We start from the raw sequence: 18,150 nt of genomic DNA, 5'->3' as shown, positions 1-18,150 counted from the left end.
GACCCCCTGTTCTAAAGGTCTGATATAAGAATCTGATTTGCCAGCAGTCTGAACGAAGTCTGACTGCTGTGGTGCTAAAGTAGTAGATTTGTAATTGTATGTTTTTCTCTGTCCTTCCCCTTTCGGTTTTGCTTGGTATCTACATTGTTCTCCAAACTGCACACTCTAAATACTCAGTTTGATACTTTATTCTAGCCTGTATACTCTAAAGAGTAGTGTAGTTGTCATGCTCAACATGAAGTCACAGAAGAGCAAGAGAATCACAGACATGAATATTTTCATGAACATTCAGTGGTGTCTGTGCAGCTTATAATGCCCCCTAAACCACTCAATCTAAAACCAGATATGTTAGAGGAGACATGACAACGAATATAGTTTATACTTTAGATGTTTAATGTAATGGGAGTGGGAGTGGAGCGGGTACTGTGACTGATGAAATTAATCTGGTACGGCTGCACCAAGTTCAGCTAAAAACTGAACTAGTACTGTTTCGAAAATTAAGCATTATTAAAATGCTTAATGTCCACATCTACTAAAAGAATAGTCCCTCACAAAATATGTGCTAAGCTTAGTAGCAGTTCTAATAAATCAAAATTAGAATTGCAGTTGTAATATCAAGGGCCATCCCTACAACAAAAAATAACAAATCACTGACTGTTTATACCTGGTTTCAGTCTTGACTAAATACATAACTTTTTTACACCTGTTACCTTGTTGGGATAATAGATTTTGTAATCCAGAAATTGTCTTGTGTTTTTATTTTCAAAATGGGTATTATTATGCACCCAAGTGATCAAATTGTACCTTAAACATAATGGTATAATATTTAGGAGCTGCTATAAAAGGAGTTTTATTTGTGTTTAATTGCAAAATTTGAAACACCTGCCTCTGGACTGCAGTCTTCATTAAAAACTTCTTTTGTAGTCTGAGAAGAGTCAAGACAGACCCACTATAGAAAGTCCAATGAGTACTATTAAGCACGTACCCGCTGTAGGGTGAGAGGGCTCGCATCCCAGAGAGGGTCGAGGCTGGCTGGAACCTATTTCATCTGACACTGTACAGGTCTCCAGTCCATCAAAGGACCAACACAAAGAGACAAACAACAATGCTGCTCATGCCCTACAGCCAATTTTAGAATCACCAATTAACCTACCATGCAGTCTGAGGGAGGGAACCAGAGCACAAAGGGTTAAAACCCAGGTGGGCAAACTCTAATTGCCCCCAGCTCATCGGCAGGTTCCACCCAAAAGTGGAAATTAGAAAACATCTCCCCCAAAGTTTTTAATGACTAGTCATGAAGTGCCTCTAAGAGCTTAAAAAAATGTAAAACTGTTTTTGTCTCCTCCATATTCAGTGTTGAACTCCAAAAAACACACAGAATGTTCAGTGAACTCTTCCTACGTCATGTTGGTTTACACATCAACCAGGAACAGAGAACACAACAGCTGTGTGCTGCGCTCATGAGAACGTGCCATTCTCTATTATCCAGCACCGTGCACATTTGCCCACAGGGCTTTCCACAGTATTTTAATGTGCCATGCGTGAAATAAAGACCACCTCTGCATACGTTGTAGCAAATGTATGCACTTATGAAACAAGAAAAAAAAAAGCACAGGTGCTGTTTCACACAACAAATGCTTCAGTGGTTAATGTGGATGTTGTTTAGGGCATCGCTCAGTAATAACACTGATCACGAGGTGAGATGTAACAGGGTCTGGGCTTCTTAGCACCTCTGCTAAACTGAAACCTTTACCTAGTTCTCTCAAACGGCCTGTGTACTGTATGTTTATGTAACATAGGCAGGTTTCCGGCTCAGACACTGATTATCCTGCATGATCAATATCAATGCAGTCAGCTTCCTACCATCTTACGATACACGATATACCCTGAGAGATGACATGCAACACTTTATGAACCAGAAATTAATATAAAACACCTAAAAAATGCAAGAAGTGGACTTAAGATGTTGTAATCAGCTCAATAGAATTGCAGAGATTTCAAACTGCATTTGGCATTCAAGTCACTGACTGTAGATATGTGCTTCAAATTGTACATTTTCAGCAACTGATGGCTGTTAAGAGAGCTTTTTCCATAAATTTACTCTTAATCATGTCTGGAATGACTAATCAGTCGTCAATGCCGAGTACACAACGTACACCACAGCCAGAGTGATCATCCACAGACCAGCAGACCATTTGGTAATCATATAAATTGATGTCAGAGGTACCATAATACACCAGACGTGCATTATTTATCCCACTGCATTAAACAGATGGGAAGGCTCTGTGATGTCCTTGCCTTTTAAAATCAACCATGTATTGGTAGACCAGACCCCGACAGTCGAACAGAAGCTGTCAGCGCTGCTCTCTCTGATTCAGCTGCATCAAAGTCCTGCATGTAACAGTAGATCAGTAATTCAGGGCCACTAACGGCAGACATTGGCTGGCAGTGACGTAATGGCTTGCATAATGCCATGTCAAGTAACCAGGCCTGGCAGGCGCACTGTCACACAGATCACTTACAGAGCCTTTTGTTAGCTTCTGTCATTGTGAGGAGACGGCTTGTTGTTGAGCCACTGATGTGTGTGTGTGTGTGTGTGTGTGTGTGTGTGTGTGTGTGTGTGTGTGTGTGTGTGTGTGTGTGTGTGTGTGTGTGTGTGTGTGTGTGTGTGTGTGTGTGTGTGTGTGTGTGTGTGTGTGTGCGCGCGCGCTGAGAAGTGAGTGTCTAGTTCTGGAGGCTACCTGATAGGAACTTAATGTACAACTGGCTGACTGGCATTGTCTGTCCTAAGATAGCAGTCCCTCCAGGTTGATGGAGATCTGTTAGGTATCAAAACAAATCTCCATACAACAGTCAACACAATTTGAGGAACCAGAATATTATTCTTCAACTTTAGTCATCAGGCTGATGCTCTAAACCTGTTGCTTTAGCCAATCGCGTACTCCTTGTTTGAGTGGAAAAGATCCTTAAATATCATAAGGACCCATATTTTACATGAGTTGATATAATTAGCTCAGTAAATTTCAGAGAGAAGATCATATAAACTGTGTGTTTTTCCAGGGAATTTCTTAAACTGACAATGAGCTAAAAATACACACAGATTGATTTCCTTGTTGCTTTTAATATCCCGCACTACTGAGAAAATCCTCAGGACCTTTGTGTGACAGCATCTTACAACATTTGTTTTCTTCATTGTTGTTGTTGTTGTTGTTGACGTGGAGTTACCGTATCAGCTTAGCCATTATTAGCCAGGTTAGCACATGGTGCTTCAAGCTTGTTAAGCCTCAAGTGATGTAAGTCTGAGAAAACAGTGTTTGTGTTGTGGTCCACACTGATCTGCACATGAATGACGCTGTCTTGTATAGTTGTTGATATCTTGCTTCTTAACTTGTGTTGTTGTAAAAGTATCAGACACTGGAATGAATGTGGAAATGATCTTCTCATCCCTTTTTCTTTCTGTCTCTTTGTTTTTTTTAGCACTGCCAGTAACTCAAACAAGAGCACACCCGCCTGCTCACCAGTCCTGCGTAAACGCTCGCGCTCTCCCACACCACAGAGCCAGGAGGGTGAGAACATGGTGGAGAAGGGTTCAGACCACTCCTCTGACAAGTCCCCCTCCACGCCTGAGCAGGTTGTCCAGAGAACGTATTCCCTGCAGTCAGCACGAAGCGGGGGAAAGAACTCCAAGGTGAGTGACCAGGAGAGGCTCCTGTTTACCTGCTGGAATAATACTTTTGCCATCAGACAAAAGGGAAGGGTAGAGATTCGTGGCACTTTCACCCAGGTTTAAGACATGTTTACAGTCTGAGGATTTTGGCCACTAAAACCGCATGAAGCTCTGTCAAAAAATGGAGTCTGCGCTGTGAAGAGAGATTCCCAGTAGTGCCACCCTAATGTTGTCATTGAAGATCTTCTGAAAGGCCCTGAAACACAAGATGCCAATTTCAGAGACGTAGATTAAGGTTAGTCAGGACAGGATAAAGCCAAAGATGCTTCTTTGAAACTATGAGCAGTGTCTGACCAAAAAATGTAAATACCATACATTATGAATCCTTGCATCCGAGTTGTTCTTGTAATTGTTAAATCCGCTTTAACCCTCTGAACCCCGGGCAGTTTCTGGGTGTTTTTTTTTTTTTTTTTGCTTTTGTTCCATTTTTACAGTGTGGACTCATTTTTTACTGCAGTATGAAGTCCTGCACCCCTATGAAAACACCACAACCAGGACTAGAAGGAGAGACCTCACAAATGTCTATTGTGCAGTCTGATACAGTTTTAATGCCATGATTCATAAAAATTGACAAAAGTTGATTTTCTTATATAATTTGTTTTATAAAATACGAAAAAAAATTCTACGTACACACAGCTGTTAGCAATACTGAAAGACACTATACACATTATAGGTACTTTACTTACTACTTAAATGTTTATTTCTTTCCATACTTCTCTCTTCTCTACTCTGTAGAAAAACAGCTTGCAGCTCAGCCAAAAAGACAGATTTTTTTTCACATGACTATTGGTCGCAGCTGAATAACTAATGGCTTCGTGGTGTGTCAAAAAGTGCAGAATGTTTTTGTTTTTACAGAATCTGGTGAGAGCAAATAGAACATTTTTAATTTCTTTTTATAATAAATGTATAGAATTAAGTGATTTTGTTTAAATGCCCTGATTTAGAATTGGTTACATGTCCTGATAAAACTGTATATCAATAAAGAGTAGTGTGAGGACCGTACAAAATTTGAAAATCTGACACATTTTTTTGTGTTTGCAATTTCTGGCTCTAATAAATAGTGTCATTTTGGCTTCTTTTTTAATGACAACATGCCTTTCAAACCCACTAGCAGGTCTGGGGGGTTCAGAGGATTGATACAAACACAGTAGGGCAAATTTTAGTATACATGTGAGGATTTGGTTATGCCACCTAAGCATTTATGTAAGTAAGAATATAACACTGTAGAAATGGAGACACTGAAATAGGACTAGCAGTTGATGCTTTTCTCTGTGATTTTATTCCTGCCATACTCCGGCATCAGCCCACCATCTAGCATTACATTTTATATCGTCAGAGTAACTTCTCTTGACGCTATGACAGTCCCTATGACATGTAAACTCTTGTATGCAGCTGGTCATTAACTGTGACTGCATCAATACGTCAGAGTTGGCCCTGCTTTGGTTTTTTTTCTACTGTAGTGACGTATGTGTTATGATTGGTTATTGACTTGGTGTAATGAGCTGTAACTATCACTCTCCCTCCTCTGGAGAGATCGCACTCTTCTCTCCATTCCAGCCTTTCATTTTTACATATCATTTGCTCCACAGTCTCTAAACTCATATTTCCCTTGTTATAACCACTATTGGATGATAGAAAGGATGATTGAGTATTGAAATGCTGCCCGGCAGTCTTCTCATCAAACCTGTAATAAAGCAGGAAGAAGTTGTAGTTGTAGTTGACCTTCTGAACCCCAAACAGTTTTTTGTAGTTTTTTGTTCCTGTCACATTTTTGCACGGTGTGATCTTATTTTTCTCTTTTTAGTTTTTGCACCTCTATGAAAACAGTGCAGCCATGGCCAGAAGCACAGAGAACTCAGAATGTTGTCTGTACAATATGACAAAGTTATAATGGCATATATCATCAAAATAATTAAATAAAGTTGAATTTTTTGGATTGTTCAACAAAAAAAATTCCAAGTGCTCAAAGGGCCAAAATGAGGGCTCCACTTCCTACAGATATTTTTGCGATCTATATTGTGACATCCTCTACAAATTTTGATTTTGACGGTCAAATTTTTGAATGGGAATGTAGCATAAATTAATTTGGATGAAGCATTACGATTTTCCATTTCCATTTTGTCAGTTGTCCCCACCAAACTGCATGTCACTTTTATAAAAACCATCAGAAAGCTATTTTTAGAGTTTAATGTTCTAATAAATTCTGTAATTTTAGCATTGTTTTAAGATACCAACAGGTTTTGGGTTCAGAGGGTTAACTAAGCTGAGATTAGCTTAGCTTCACTCGACTTGCTTTTAATTTAAATGTCTCACACATTGAGACTAGAATATCTGTCAAAATAGGTGCTTACTCAGATTTGTGATTTTTTATTTTTATTTTTTACCTTTTGAAGATTAGATGCTAGACTTGGAAGAAGTCTTACATATATCAAAGTTCAAAGGGCTTATCAAACAAATCTGAAAGAATGGCTTACAAAACGGTGAAAATTTCTATTATCTATTCTATTATTGAGTTGTCTCCCTTAGGTTTTAGGTGTAGAAGGTCTTTCTCAAACTTGTCCCCGCCCCATCTGCATTTCTCTTCACAAGAAAAATCACTGAGGGATGAAAAGTTTCACATTCAGGTGTTTTCATTGAAGGAGCATGTGCTCCAGTTTGGGCTCCCAAAGTGTTAGGCAGAAGCCATGCCACTCCCTCCTTTTTCTACCTTCTCATTCTGTTTTCATCTGTCTTTTCTGTTTTAAATCACTTTGTTTTTCGTCTCCACAACACAGTGTGCACGCCTTCTCTCTGCTGCTGCTGCTACATGCCGTATGATAATGTGTGCCATCTTGACTGTTAATGACTGTTTGGCTCTTCTGTTCGTACTTTCAGCTGTTTCTTCTTGCAGTTTATTTTTTCTTCATTTTCGTTTTTCGATCTGATTTTTTCTTTGTTCTTCTCCTGATTGCATGCTAGTCTCACAAGCGACTTTCCAAAGTAAGCATTACTCTTTTTTTCTGTTCTTCAAATATTTCTGTGCCCACCCTTCCCCTCTGCAACGCCTCCTGTCTTGTGAGCTGCTCTGTGGAAATGTCCGAGCCCTGTTTGGAATGCTTCAACCTGAACCCAGCCTGCCCCCTGTGCACACAGTAACCGTTGCAAACCACACCTGAACCCACAATCATAGCAGATGAACATTTATGACTCCCAGCAAACCCCACACAACGTCACTCACTTCTCTCCTTCCTGTTCCTCTACTGTTCTCTCCTTTGTTTACCTTTCTGGTGATATGAAATGTAGCAAACTGCTTATAATATTATGCAATATTTGTATTAAGCTTGCTCACACTGATCAGGATTATGATAAGCTCTTTTTTTGCAGTTCAATTGTAGAGAAATAAAAGAAAATATAAAACAAATGCACACATATGTCTGTCAAATATTACAGTAATAAAAATAAATGTTTCTGGTGCAAATCCCTAATAAAATAAATATTGAAAATAATTGTCTAAATTCCTTTCTCTCGTCCTACGTGTGTCCTGTATCTCTCTTTACAAACTTACCTCACTTGTACAATGTGGTAACAAGGGCTTTATCTCTGTAATTGCCCTTCAGTAGACGGATAAACTTTAAAAAAAAAATTCTGCCAGCATCCCTGTCCAGAGCTCCGGGACTACATCATTATTTAAGTAGCTTCTCTGTTGCCACATGAGAGAATCCCTCCTCCTTTTCTCGCAAAACCTCCCTCCCCAACGTCCAAACGTACCGCAGTCTGGTGTCACGTTTTACAGCATCGCCTGTACTGTTGCTTCATCCATCTAATTTGCTACTTGTCACACTTCATCCCACTTTTTTTTTGGTCATCCATTGAATATACAGGCTGAGTATATAAAGACTCAGTGTATAGGGTCTTCTGTTAGAATGGTCTTTTCTGTCAATAAAACAGGAGTTTAGTGAGACGAGGATCCTTTATTTGCTGCTGTGCATTTGTACATACAGATAATAATTGATTCCATTATTCCTCTGCTCTGTGCCACCATCCAAAACCTCCCCAACCCCCCCACATGAGCCTCTGTGGTCTCTAGTGGTCACATGACCCCGGATATGGCGTGAGGTCATCCCAGCCACGTGAGCCTGATCGCCCAAACCCTAATGCAGTCCAAATGAGTTCATTCGGTGAAAAATAGTCACCATGCCCTGTGCAAGAATGGATAAACGATGATAATGGCAACAATGATACAACAATATTAAGCAGAACTTGAGATAGAGGGTCAGGTTTAGTAGCACAGTGACATTTTCAAAACAAGCCTTCCGACACTGGTGTTTTATAGTCGCATTTTTGTACCTCAGAGTCGTATTTAAGCCGAAAACTCTTTGGGACGCGGCATCTTCTCTCTCAGTTTCCATTTCTTGTTCATGTTGCTCACTGCTTTGGTTAACATTTTGTTTGTTTTCTCTTTAATTTTCTTTCAGTATGACAGACTAAACCTGATTAAAGTAAGCATTTCTTCTTGTTTTCATTTGACCCATTGACAATCCCTGCTGGCCCCATTAAATCCCCCGGCCCTCCACTTCCCCCATAGCTGTGCGACTATAGGATCCCCAGTTTCAGTCCCTCTTGTCCCCTCCAGTGCTTCCCATCCCCTGAATTAATGTGAAAAGACAATCATTTTTGGAATTTTGTGATATTATTCATTTTAAAATGTTACAGATTTTGCATTTAGTAGTGTTTGTCTGCAGTGACAAATGACACATTTTAGACTAAATGTGCCTTGATTCCCACAAATAGTAAACATTCCCGTATGTGGTTAAATTTAAACCAAATATAGGGTAAATCACAGAGAAGTCCTAGATTACACAGCTTATGTTTATTACCTCGAGCAGTTCTGGGCGTTTATTGCTCCTGTCACATTTTGACTCACTGTGACCTCATTTTTCATTGTAAAATTAGTCCTGCACCTTGATGGAAAAAGCACAACTATAGTCATAAAGTAGAGAGAGCTAAAAAATAAAAAAAGAAGTGTCGTAAAGGCAGTATAACACCATCATGTCATAATTTTAAAAAGAAATGTACATTTTGATTACCTATTTTACATAAATCCTGAACTAAACATATACAGCATTTATACAAGTGTCCCCATTATAGTTTATACCATTACTGGAAAAAAATTATCACTCTACATACTATAGATACTTTACTCCTTACCTTTTTATTTTGTTTCCATGCTCGTCTCTTCTCCGTTCTGTTTAAACACAGCCTGCAGTTCAGCCAAAAAAGTCCCAGAATTTTTTATCATATGACTTTTGGTTGCAGCTGAGTCACTAGTAGGTTCTGAGTTACAACAAGATGCACAGAATTTTTAGTTTTTTTGCTGAAACCAGTGAGCACAAACAGTCTATTTTTGCCACATTTTTTAATAATATGCAGAATAAAGTGATTTTGATGAAATAGCATGATTTTAAGCTTAGATTTGGAACGACTCAACACCCATGAGTTTTCAGTCCCTTGTCTCTGCGGTTGCTGCCATTTAAACACCCCATTTGTGTACAGTCACATTAAATAGTTTATTTTTGTGTAAACCATTCTGTCGTAAATATCACAGCCTTGCTAGCTTGCAGTCACACAGAGTCAAACACAATGGCACACACGCACACCTTATCTAGACAGTGGCCTCAAAGTAATTCCTCTCTCGTGTCTCTGTCACCTTCAAATCAGATTAGCCCACATTAGCCCAGCCATCGTCACCGCCAGGCCCTCGGGCCTCCTCCAGCAGCTCGTTGCTCGCTGACGCCACACACAGCAGATAACCACCAAACCAACAGGCACAGACAGAACTCAGGATAGAAAGAAAATTTGTTTCCACTGTTTGAAACGACAAATTTACACAAATTTATTAGCGGTGCTTCATTTAGCTTGTGATGAGTGTGTTAGAGAAGCCAATTATGAAAAACTTTTATTAACATATAATATTTGGCTCAGTATTTGGTTATATTATAATAATTAACAGTATCACATCCGCAAAAATACACTAATGTTTAACAGTGGTCTTGATGCGAATGGTCGAACTATAATTATTCAAGCCAACCTATAACTAATCAAAACATCACTCAAGTAACAATTTTATCAGTAGTTAATTTTGTTATTGCTTCAGCTTAAAACGTAGTGCTTTTGTTTATTTCACATCTGTCATCAGAGACATGTTGTGTGATATTTTAATTTACTCCTTTATCCCCCTCCTTGTTTCCTCTTCCTTGTTTCACCCTTTGAATGATCACCTGCATGTTTCCTCTCTTGGAGTTTTGCTCTTAGACTGTTAGACTGGAAAGTGTGTCTATGTGGCTGGAAAATGTTGTAATGTCATAGTCGTAATTAGGAAATATCTCTGCTGCCCTCTGCTGTTAAAAATTATAAAAACATAATTAATTGGTTATTTATGGAGAACACGCAATATAAATGATAACAAATGGCCACTGAAATATTTCATAAAATTCAAGAAACACACAATTTGCTCACAAATGCTTTCACAAAGATGTTTCTTAAATCAGATAAATGTACAAGTTTGTTATTCAAAACTCTTATTTCCAGAAAGGTAACTGAATGATTTTTAAAGACAGAGATGGACGTTTTCTTGTACATGTATGTTTAATAAATAAAAACACAGTTGCACAATTTGCTAACGCTCTTCATGAGGTTTGGAGTGAAGTTACTTTCAGTTCCACCAAATCAAGGAGCAGATTTACCTGTGAAAACTTTTTGTTTTTCATTTCTCTCGAGCGCATAAATAAGTGAACTGGAAGAGAATTTCACCCCGCATTTCTCGCATCACTTTGAGGTTCAAAATGGCACACATGATCTTAATTATCTTGATATTTCACTGTAAATTCTGTCTGGAAATTGTGTCAGACACAGGAGAACTTGGACACCTGCTGTAACTTATAAGATGATCATGTTGGGAATATCTCTGTCTTAGCCTGCTGCCATATTTTCTAGCTTCACAGTATTGAACACATCCTCTCTCTTCCTTTCTCTCTTTTTCCTCCTACAGAAGAGCCAAAGCTGGTACAACGTAAGTCAAACCTTGTTTTTATTTCTACTGCGTGTGTTTTTATGTCATTTAAGATTTGTGTGTGTGCTGCTGCTGTGTGCTCATGTTATGTGTGTGACTCCTGAAGTGTCCTGGACTTGTTTTTAGTGACGAGCACTCCTGAGAAGTTGAAAGGTCGTCGTCCTTGACCCTGTTTACTGGAGCACCAAACCTCTAGTGTGGGTTACTGGTTCTCCAGGCAAGGATTAGCAGGGGCTTAGAAGAGCAACAGGTGGGCAGGTCTAATCAGGGGAAGCAGGGAAATGGAAAGACTGCAGTAATGTAGTGCTTCAAATATGAGATAAAATATTTTACCAAAGATTATTCCTTATGACGCAGTATAGACTGAGCAGTCAGAGTGCTGCAGTTTACTTTTGCACCACAAGATGGTGTCCTAACGCCATCATATTTCTCTGAGATGGCGTTGGCCGCTTGGCAATTATTTTCAACTTTTGCACTAAGCGGGTGCCAGTAAATTTGATTAAGTCCACAGGTTTAGCAGGAATGAGTGTGTTGGACTTATGTTGGAAACCTACTTTCTCCAGAAATATCTCTATTGGAGTTTTTTCCCATTTTATGTTGTTTTATTTCTTTTTTTTTATTCCCTGTGTGTACACTCTTCCCCTCTCTCCCCAGCATGAAAGACAACACATCCTGAGAGTAAGCATGACTTGTATTCTTGTGCAACCCCAGATATCTTTCTGTCTCTCTTGCTCCCAGACTGGTGGGATGTTAACATCCCTCCTGCCTGTTTCTCATTCCATTGACTTCACTCAGTGTTGTTACCACCTAATAGCAAAGCCACACTTTGTAGGAGTGAAGTTAAACTACACTTATCTTAAATATTTATCCAACTAAAACCATTCAGCTTCAATAACGACTGCTTCTTTGCTAGTGGTCTTATTTATTGCATTAAAATTAGCATTGTCTGTAAGAATGCTGGGGATTTCTATTTTACAAGTCCCTTAGATGTAGTCAAAGGCCTGTCATCACACAAACATCTATTTCTGGCATGCAACAGGTGGTAACAAGCACACTGAGTTCCTCACTGTACTAAACAAATCAACAAAGCATCACAAGGGCCTCTGGACGAGCCGTGGGGATGGAGCATGGTGCTTTAGGTTGTGGCATGTTTCCCTTCAGCCCGACTCTTTTTTTCCCCCCTCATGTTGTGCTAAACATGGACACCAAGATCGTTTGGCTTTAGGGTCCGGGGTTTATGGAAGGTGGACAACGCAAAAACCTCCCTGCATGTAATGAGAACTGCTGTTGTGTTCAAACGAGGCTTGGTCCAACAGTCCAGAAAGCTTCCTAAATGCTTCTCTAACGTACTCACCTTTAATACACCCTTCCTATTCCCTCTGTTGACCTACTATTATGAAAGATAGCAGATAATAATGTAGAATAATCTTGACGTTGCACTGACTAAAAGATAATGTTTAACAGATGTGATTATATCGTTTTCAAATGTTTTGCAACCTTATACTTCCTACAACTTAGTCTCCGAGTCATGTTTTCTTAACCCTCTGAGCTCCAAGCAATTTCTGTGCATTTGTTTTCTTTTGGGCTCATTTTTCACTGCACCATAAACTCCTCGTCTGTGGAAGCAGCGCAACCGTGGCGAGAAGTAAAGAGAACTCAGAACCCACTTCTGTGTAGTTTGACACAGAATGCCATAAATCAAAAAAAATTAAATTTTTTTTTTACATTTAGAGCATTTTTTTCCAAGTGCCCGTAGATCTTACCAACATTTGGGGGAAAAAAACTGGTGACTCTACATATAAATTTTGTAATGGAGTTCAGAGGGTTGAATGATAAAGCTGGATATATTCTATTTTTTATTGTCAATAAGTCCCAGTCAGCCCAAAACCAACAATGAACTGATCCGATTAATGAGTATTTTCTGATATATCTCGTGTCTTCATGTGATAGAGTTGCATTGTTGTCCAAAAATTGTTAAAAACACGTCAGTGAGTCATACTGTTGCACTTTTGGGTGACAATAGAATATAAATCAACTGTTGTTTATTTTGTCTCAATTCCGCCATTCTGCTCCCTGAAATACTGACATAGTGAATCAATCTGCAGCTGAAAAGAAAACATACACTGTTAACCCAATCCAGACTACAGTGTATAAAATATCTCAGGCTTTTCTGTGAATGAGAATACCAGTGTGCAACTTTTACTGTAGAGTGACACAAATGGCAAGTTGACATGTGCGATAATGGTAAATACTGACACACAATGAACAGTAGCACTAGTAGGTCAGCAATGTGACTAATGTGAAAACACAGCTATATCTATCTACAGCGAACTAGCTCATTTTACCCACCACAAGCTACCAGTTATACCCAACCAGGCAAGACTGTATAAGATGAAGGAAGTGTGTATTATACTGTATGCGGCTTTTGAATTTATCTTTTTACCTTTAAGAACAACCCTGTTAGCATGTTCACAGAATCTAGAAGCCACATATTGAATGACATAAGCCGTCAACATCATGGTTAAGCATTTCCGCCTTGAAGGTGCAGTGTGCTGATGATGGTCTCAGAAACATGGGTTCAGACTTAGGTAGTTTCATACATGACAAATGTAAAGAATTAAGTCTTTTAGCTTGCAGGGTTGGACTTTCTGTATCGTTATTCTTCAGAATTGGTGTTCTGTTCAAATGTGTATTGCCGAATTAATCCAATATTGCAACCTGCCATTGTGTAGCATAGAATAGTTTCAAAGTGTTTGAGCAGAGTCGAAGGTGAGCTGGTGTGCTTGAGCTACAGTGGATGCAGCAAGGGTTGGTCAAAGTTAGAAATGGAGACTTCTCAGATCTGCAAATTCTGGAATAAACAATGTTGTAGAGTTACTCCTAAGTCATTTCGAGACCATATTTACATGAAAAATGCCTCTACATGTGTAACTTTTATACACAAGGATGATTTTTGAGGTATTTAATCAATAACCAGAGAGAAACTTTAAAGCTTCATATCCTCAGTAGGATCAAATGAGCTTGGGGCTGTGCAGCACAGACAGGGTGGAAGAGTGAGAAAATGGAAAACACACCAGTGTCTGTAAGATCGACAACACAGACGGCAAGTGTAGAATAACATCAGCCAGTATTTCACCTGCTTCCAATGTAGTTGCTGCTGTGGGTTTTCCTCAGCATAGACTCAGTCTGTTGCAGAGGACTGGTGCAGCAAACAGTTTTACTTACACCCAACCACACAAACATTTAGCAAAAATAAACATGTGCAGAGCAGCACTTAGATTTCTCACACTGACGAAAGACTCTACTTTTCAAGAATGACCGACAGACTATCATATCTCGTCTCTCACTTCTGTGATTAGTCTGTGTCTCTGGGTTCCAGTACATTACTGTACAAGCAAGGAGAGGCTGATCAGACAATATTTAACAGTCAACCCAGCCTGACACTGCCTCACCTCTCCCATCAAGCTGAGCACGACACACCATGACTGCAAAGTCCTTTGAAAATCTTTAAAATCAATTATAATTCCTTTAATAGTACATGTATTTCTGAAGTGCACTGACAGCAAGCGCAGTTTTCAAGCCATGCTGACATAATCTTTTGTGGTTTTAAGAAAATGAGTCTTTTGAGACTAATGGCTTACGACACCCAATGATTCATGAGAATAGAAAGTTTCCTGGCTTTTTTGTCTTTTTGCCAGTGTCAGTCATGGGTTAATTTGCCATCACAACTTATTCACCATGATGAATTTAAATTTAGAATATGTTTATCAGTATCAGAACTGCACTCCTGACATTGTGTACACATACAGCTGTTAACTAAAGCTCAGTCAACCGGTATAATACATTCAACTAACTGAATCTAAGTGTTGTTTCTGCATCCACCTGCATGTGAGACAGTGTGTGTAAGTGCACCTCTATATGGCAGTGATGATCTCCCATGGCACTGAAACCACAGTGATTAAAAATCAATCCGTCCTGATGTGAGTTCTGAGCCTGTATGAGAAACACACAGTTGCCCTCTGAAAGCGCCTGTTCATCTACTTCGTTTCTGAGCAAGTTTGTCACAATGCTTGTGTGGTAATCATAGCCACAGGCTTCAGGAAGTAAGCCACAAGAGGAAAAACACCAACAAACAGTACGATAAGCGAGATCTGTACTTTAGACAGTATTAATTAGTAATTAATTTTTTTTTCAATCTACACAGACGGTGTCTACGTCAGTGCTTCCTCGCCTCATACCTCACCTGACTTTCCACCAAATGCAAAGCATCCATGCTTAATGATGATGGGTTTATTGTTGCTAGCATAAACACTCACTTCCCCCAGTACGCACTAAAACCCCACCCTGGTTTACACTACCAGTCTCTTCCAACTCCTGCTGTTTGTTCAGAACGTTAATAGTTAGCCAAATCAATACACGCTGTTTGTCGGCAGCCCTGCCTCATCCCGAGTCTCATACTGTCACCTGAACTCTGGATGCTGAATCAGTCACAATGGCCTCTTTCTTTGCTCGATTTTTCCAAGAAAATGAAATGATTGAGCAGAATTAAGGATGTCTTTTAGGAAGTCATTTTGAGAGATGACACCCCTCTCATACCCTCAAGTTTCATTCACATTATGTATAGACACCCGAAGTGTGTGTGAAGGCCTTTTTTTATAGCTACGGCTACACCGTTTTTCCAAGAAGTCTGTGACTGAAGGTTATTTTCCAAAGCTCATCTATTTTTCCTGCTTCGGATTGTCTCCTCAGTGTCTGGTTTAAAGAGAAGGCTGGGAAACGGCAGCAGAGGAAAGGTGGGACTCTGAATTCCAGTGTGCAAATGTGGGTTACACATTTGCTTCATTTGGCAGGAGTCAATGAAATTCAAACTGCTGCCCACCTTCTTGACTGTTGAAGTAGTTTTCGCCAAGAATAGTAGCAGGACATGCACATCAATTGTTCTTCAGAGCGCTGCTAAAATAGGCGCTGTGAGCCCTGCATGTTTCTCGCCTGTTAACAGACAGTGATCAAGTATCAAGACTACATGAATGGTCTCCATACCAAGGCAGGGAGAGACGCCTTCATACCTCCTGTGCCTTCTGTGCCTGAAAATCAACAGTAATCAGAGTTTCTGATACCTTTAGTTTGGATTCCAGCTGGGGTTTTTTTATACATAAAATAAGCAAAGAATTATTTACCGTTTATTTGTCCAACCACTTCACTCTGCAATTTTAGCTTTGGCCTGCGACCCAGTGCAGACCCTGTCAAGATTGATGGTGTTGTTTTGCAGACGGAGGTAACTGGAGGTTATGCTCACATCTGTTCTCTGTAACTCAATCGCTTGGTCAGAGAGCAAGACGGACTCAACGCATACCTCAACAAACTGAGAACACTATATTTTTCTTTCCTTTTGTTCGGACCTGTTCTTTTTCTCCTCGGCTTCTCACTTTGCAGCTGCAGCTTTGTTTGTATTAGAACTCCACTCCACAAAGTAAACTTGCTTCATTCTTTGCTGGTCGTAAACAGGCCAATTACAAGGCACTCAGACCTGGACAGCAAGACATACACACTCTGCACACATACTTACTAGGAGGAGTAAGCAGGGGAAAAAAAAGGAAAGCGCTACTGGCATTATAATAAAGGACTTGTTGGCCAGGGTTACTAGAGGGCAATGGCCGTAACTCCTCTCCCTGTGTGTGTGGAAGGAAGCGAGAGAGAGTCAGAGAACGGCAGAGCGAGACAAGGATCATGTGGCTGGAGTGCGCCGCGTCCACTGTTCAACACTGAAAGGGAGCAGCACCCAAAACAGGGGGCGGATACCGCAGCTTCCAAACCACTGGACTCACCATCTGCCTGCTCTTATTTTCCAAACCTACTGAAACTGACAAGTCCTGCGACGTCAGAGGAGCCCACTTGGGCCACGCTTTTGGAAAATTCACTTCCATCCAGGCGTCAAAAAGGGGGATCTGGCGCGGCGAATATGGAAGTGGATGAGGATTGCTCGATGTCGGAGTGGGAGGCCATGCTGGAGCTGGATGAGGCGTTGGCGGGGTGGCTGCTGCAGGGTCCAGCTAGAGGGGAGTGGGGATGGGAGTGGGGCTGGGCTGCCTCGGACCTTCAGGACCCCGAGTGGGACACTGAGGAGATTCCTGCTGTAAGTTGAGCTGCACTTGAAGGAGAGTGATGGGGGAAAAACATGTAGAGAATTTAGAAACGTTTTGGTTTGGATTTATTTAGCTCTAACGGGACAAAGTCACAAAGGAGAAGGTCGGCAGAAAGACTTTGTAGCATGAATTGTCTTTACTGTATGCTGCTGTAAGCATAGGTCTGTGGTAATTCCCCACCACTAAATAAAACAACTGGTTTGCTTATGAGTCATAGCTATTTGAACTCCTCTAAAGCTCACAGGGGCTTGTTGTTTGGAGTAATCATCAGGTTACTAAGTGAGTAACTGAATTTATGAACAGCGTAGGTGTGTGTTTGGTTGTTCGTAGACTAGAGGATTCCTTTTAAAATCATGTTAGTGTGTGTAGTTAATTTCATAGATGTCACCCACATGTTTCTCAAAGGCGAGTACAAGCAGAAAAAGATACTCCCAAGCCGTATTTCAACTCACTTTATTTTAAACACATGGCTTGGATGTGAAAGTGCAGGTCTTTTCCCACCAGCCGATCCAAAGGAATATGCTTTTTACTTCTGTTCCAGTATACCTCTTGTTACCGTATTGGCAGCTATTGTTTCCTGAAGCTTTCCTGTCGAAGGAAAGCATCTGGCACAGACAGTGAGAGCTCTCACTCTGGCACACATTTGGAGATTTTATACTTCACAGGCTCGCTCTGCAAATAATCAAGTCTGCCAAAGCCAAGCAAAAGAAAAAATGTGATCATATCAAATGGGATGTTCTTCCCAGAGCTGCAAAGGCTCTCTTTGTTAATCGATCCACTCTGTAGAGTTTTGTTTACACTTGAGGTTTCATCTGTTGTCCTACCCCTTGACAAAAGCCTCTTTGTAAGAAACATGTTGCACTATAAAGCAAATGTGACTGATGTTATTACATCTAAATTGTACTTCGGGCAGCATGTGTATTGTATGATCTGCACCAGGCTGATTTTGTATGGATTGCGCTTTAATTCACTCTGTTATTGAGTATGAGTAGCGATGCAGCCTTACAGATAACTCAGGCTACATATCTCTGCTTGCCATTCACTCTACTTCCATTTCCAGCACTTGTTAAAATCCCCCACAGAATGAAAGGCGGGGTATGACTAAATTAAACCAGACATCCTGATCAAACCTGTGGGAGGTTTTAACAAGGTCGTCTCACGTGCTCATTGGAAAGAAAATAACCCGCGACGACACTTGTGAGCGAATGAGTGCGAGAGCATGAAGATGCAAG

The 18,150-nt window shown here is 40.2% G+C and overlaps 1 protein-coding gene across 23 annotated transcripts in view; it reads left to right on the top strand.

Annotated features, from left to right (window-relative positions):
• Positions 1-18,150, top strand: part of gramd1bb (GRAM domain containing 1Bb) — a 118,790-nt gene that overhangs the window by 88,117 nt on the left and 12,523 nt on the right. For 13 of the 23 annotated variants that reach the window (XR_008602241.1, XM_055012094.1, XM_035953864.2 and 10 more), the window contains 5 exons: positions 3,478-3,688; positions 6,686-6,706; positions 8,182-8,205; positions 10,755-10,775; positions 11,430-11,453. Coding sequence is in view for 22 of the 23 variants with exons in the window: in XM_055012094.1 (XP_054868069.1) it covers positions 3,478-3,688; positions 6,686-6,706; positions 8,182-8,205; positions 10,755-10,775; positions 11,430-11,453 (301 nt within the window). In the remaining variant the exon portion in view is untranslated. Of the gene's footprint in view, positions 1-3,477; positions 3,689-6,685; positions 6,707-8,181; positions 8,206-10,754; positions 10,776-11,429; positions 11,454-11,526; positions 16,909-18,150 lie in introns of those variants that run through there. The other 10 variants (XM_055012098.1, XM_055012097.1, XM_055012099.1 and 7 more) reach the window with 8 other exon arrangements.

This window comes from Amphiprion ocellaris, chromosome 7, assembly GCF_022539595.1.
Source record: "Amphiprion ocellaris isolate individual 3 ecotype Okinawa chromosome 7, ASM2253959v1, whole genome shotgun sequence".
In the NCBI taxonomy this organism is placed as follows: Eukaryota; Metazoa; Chordata; class Actinopteri; family Pomacentridae; genus Amphiprion; species Amphiprion ocellaris.
This window is presented reverse-complemented; position numbering and strand designations above follow the sequence as displayed.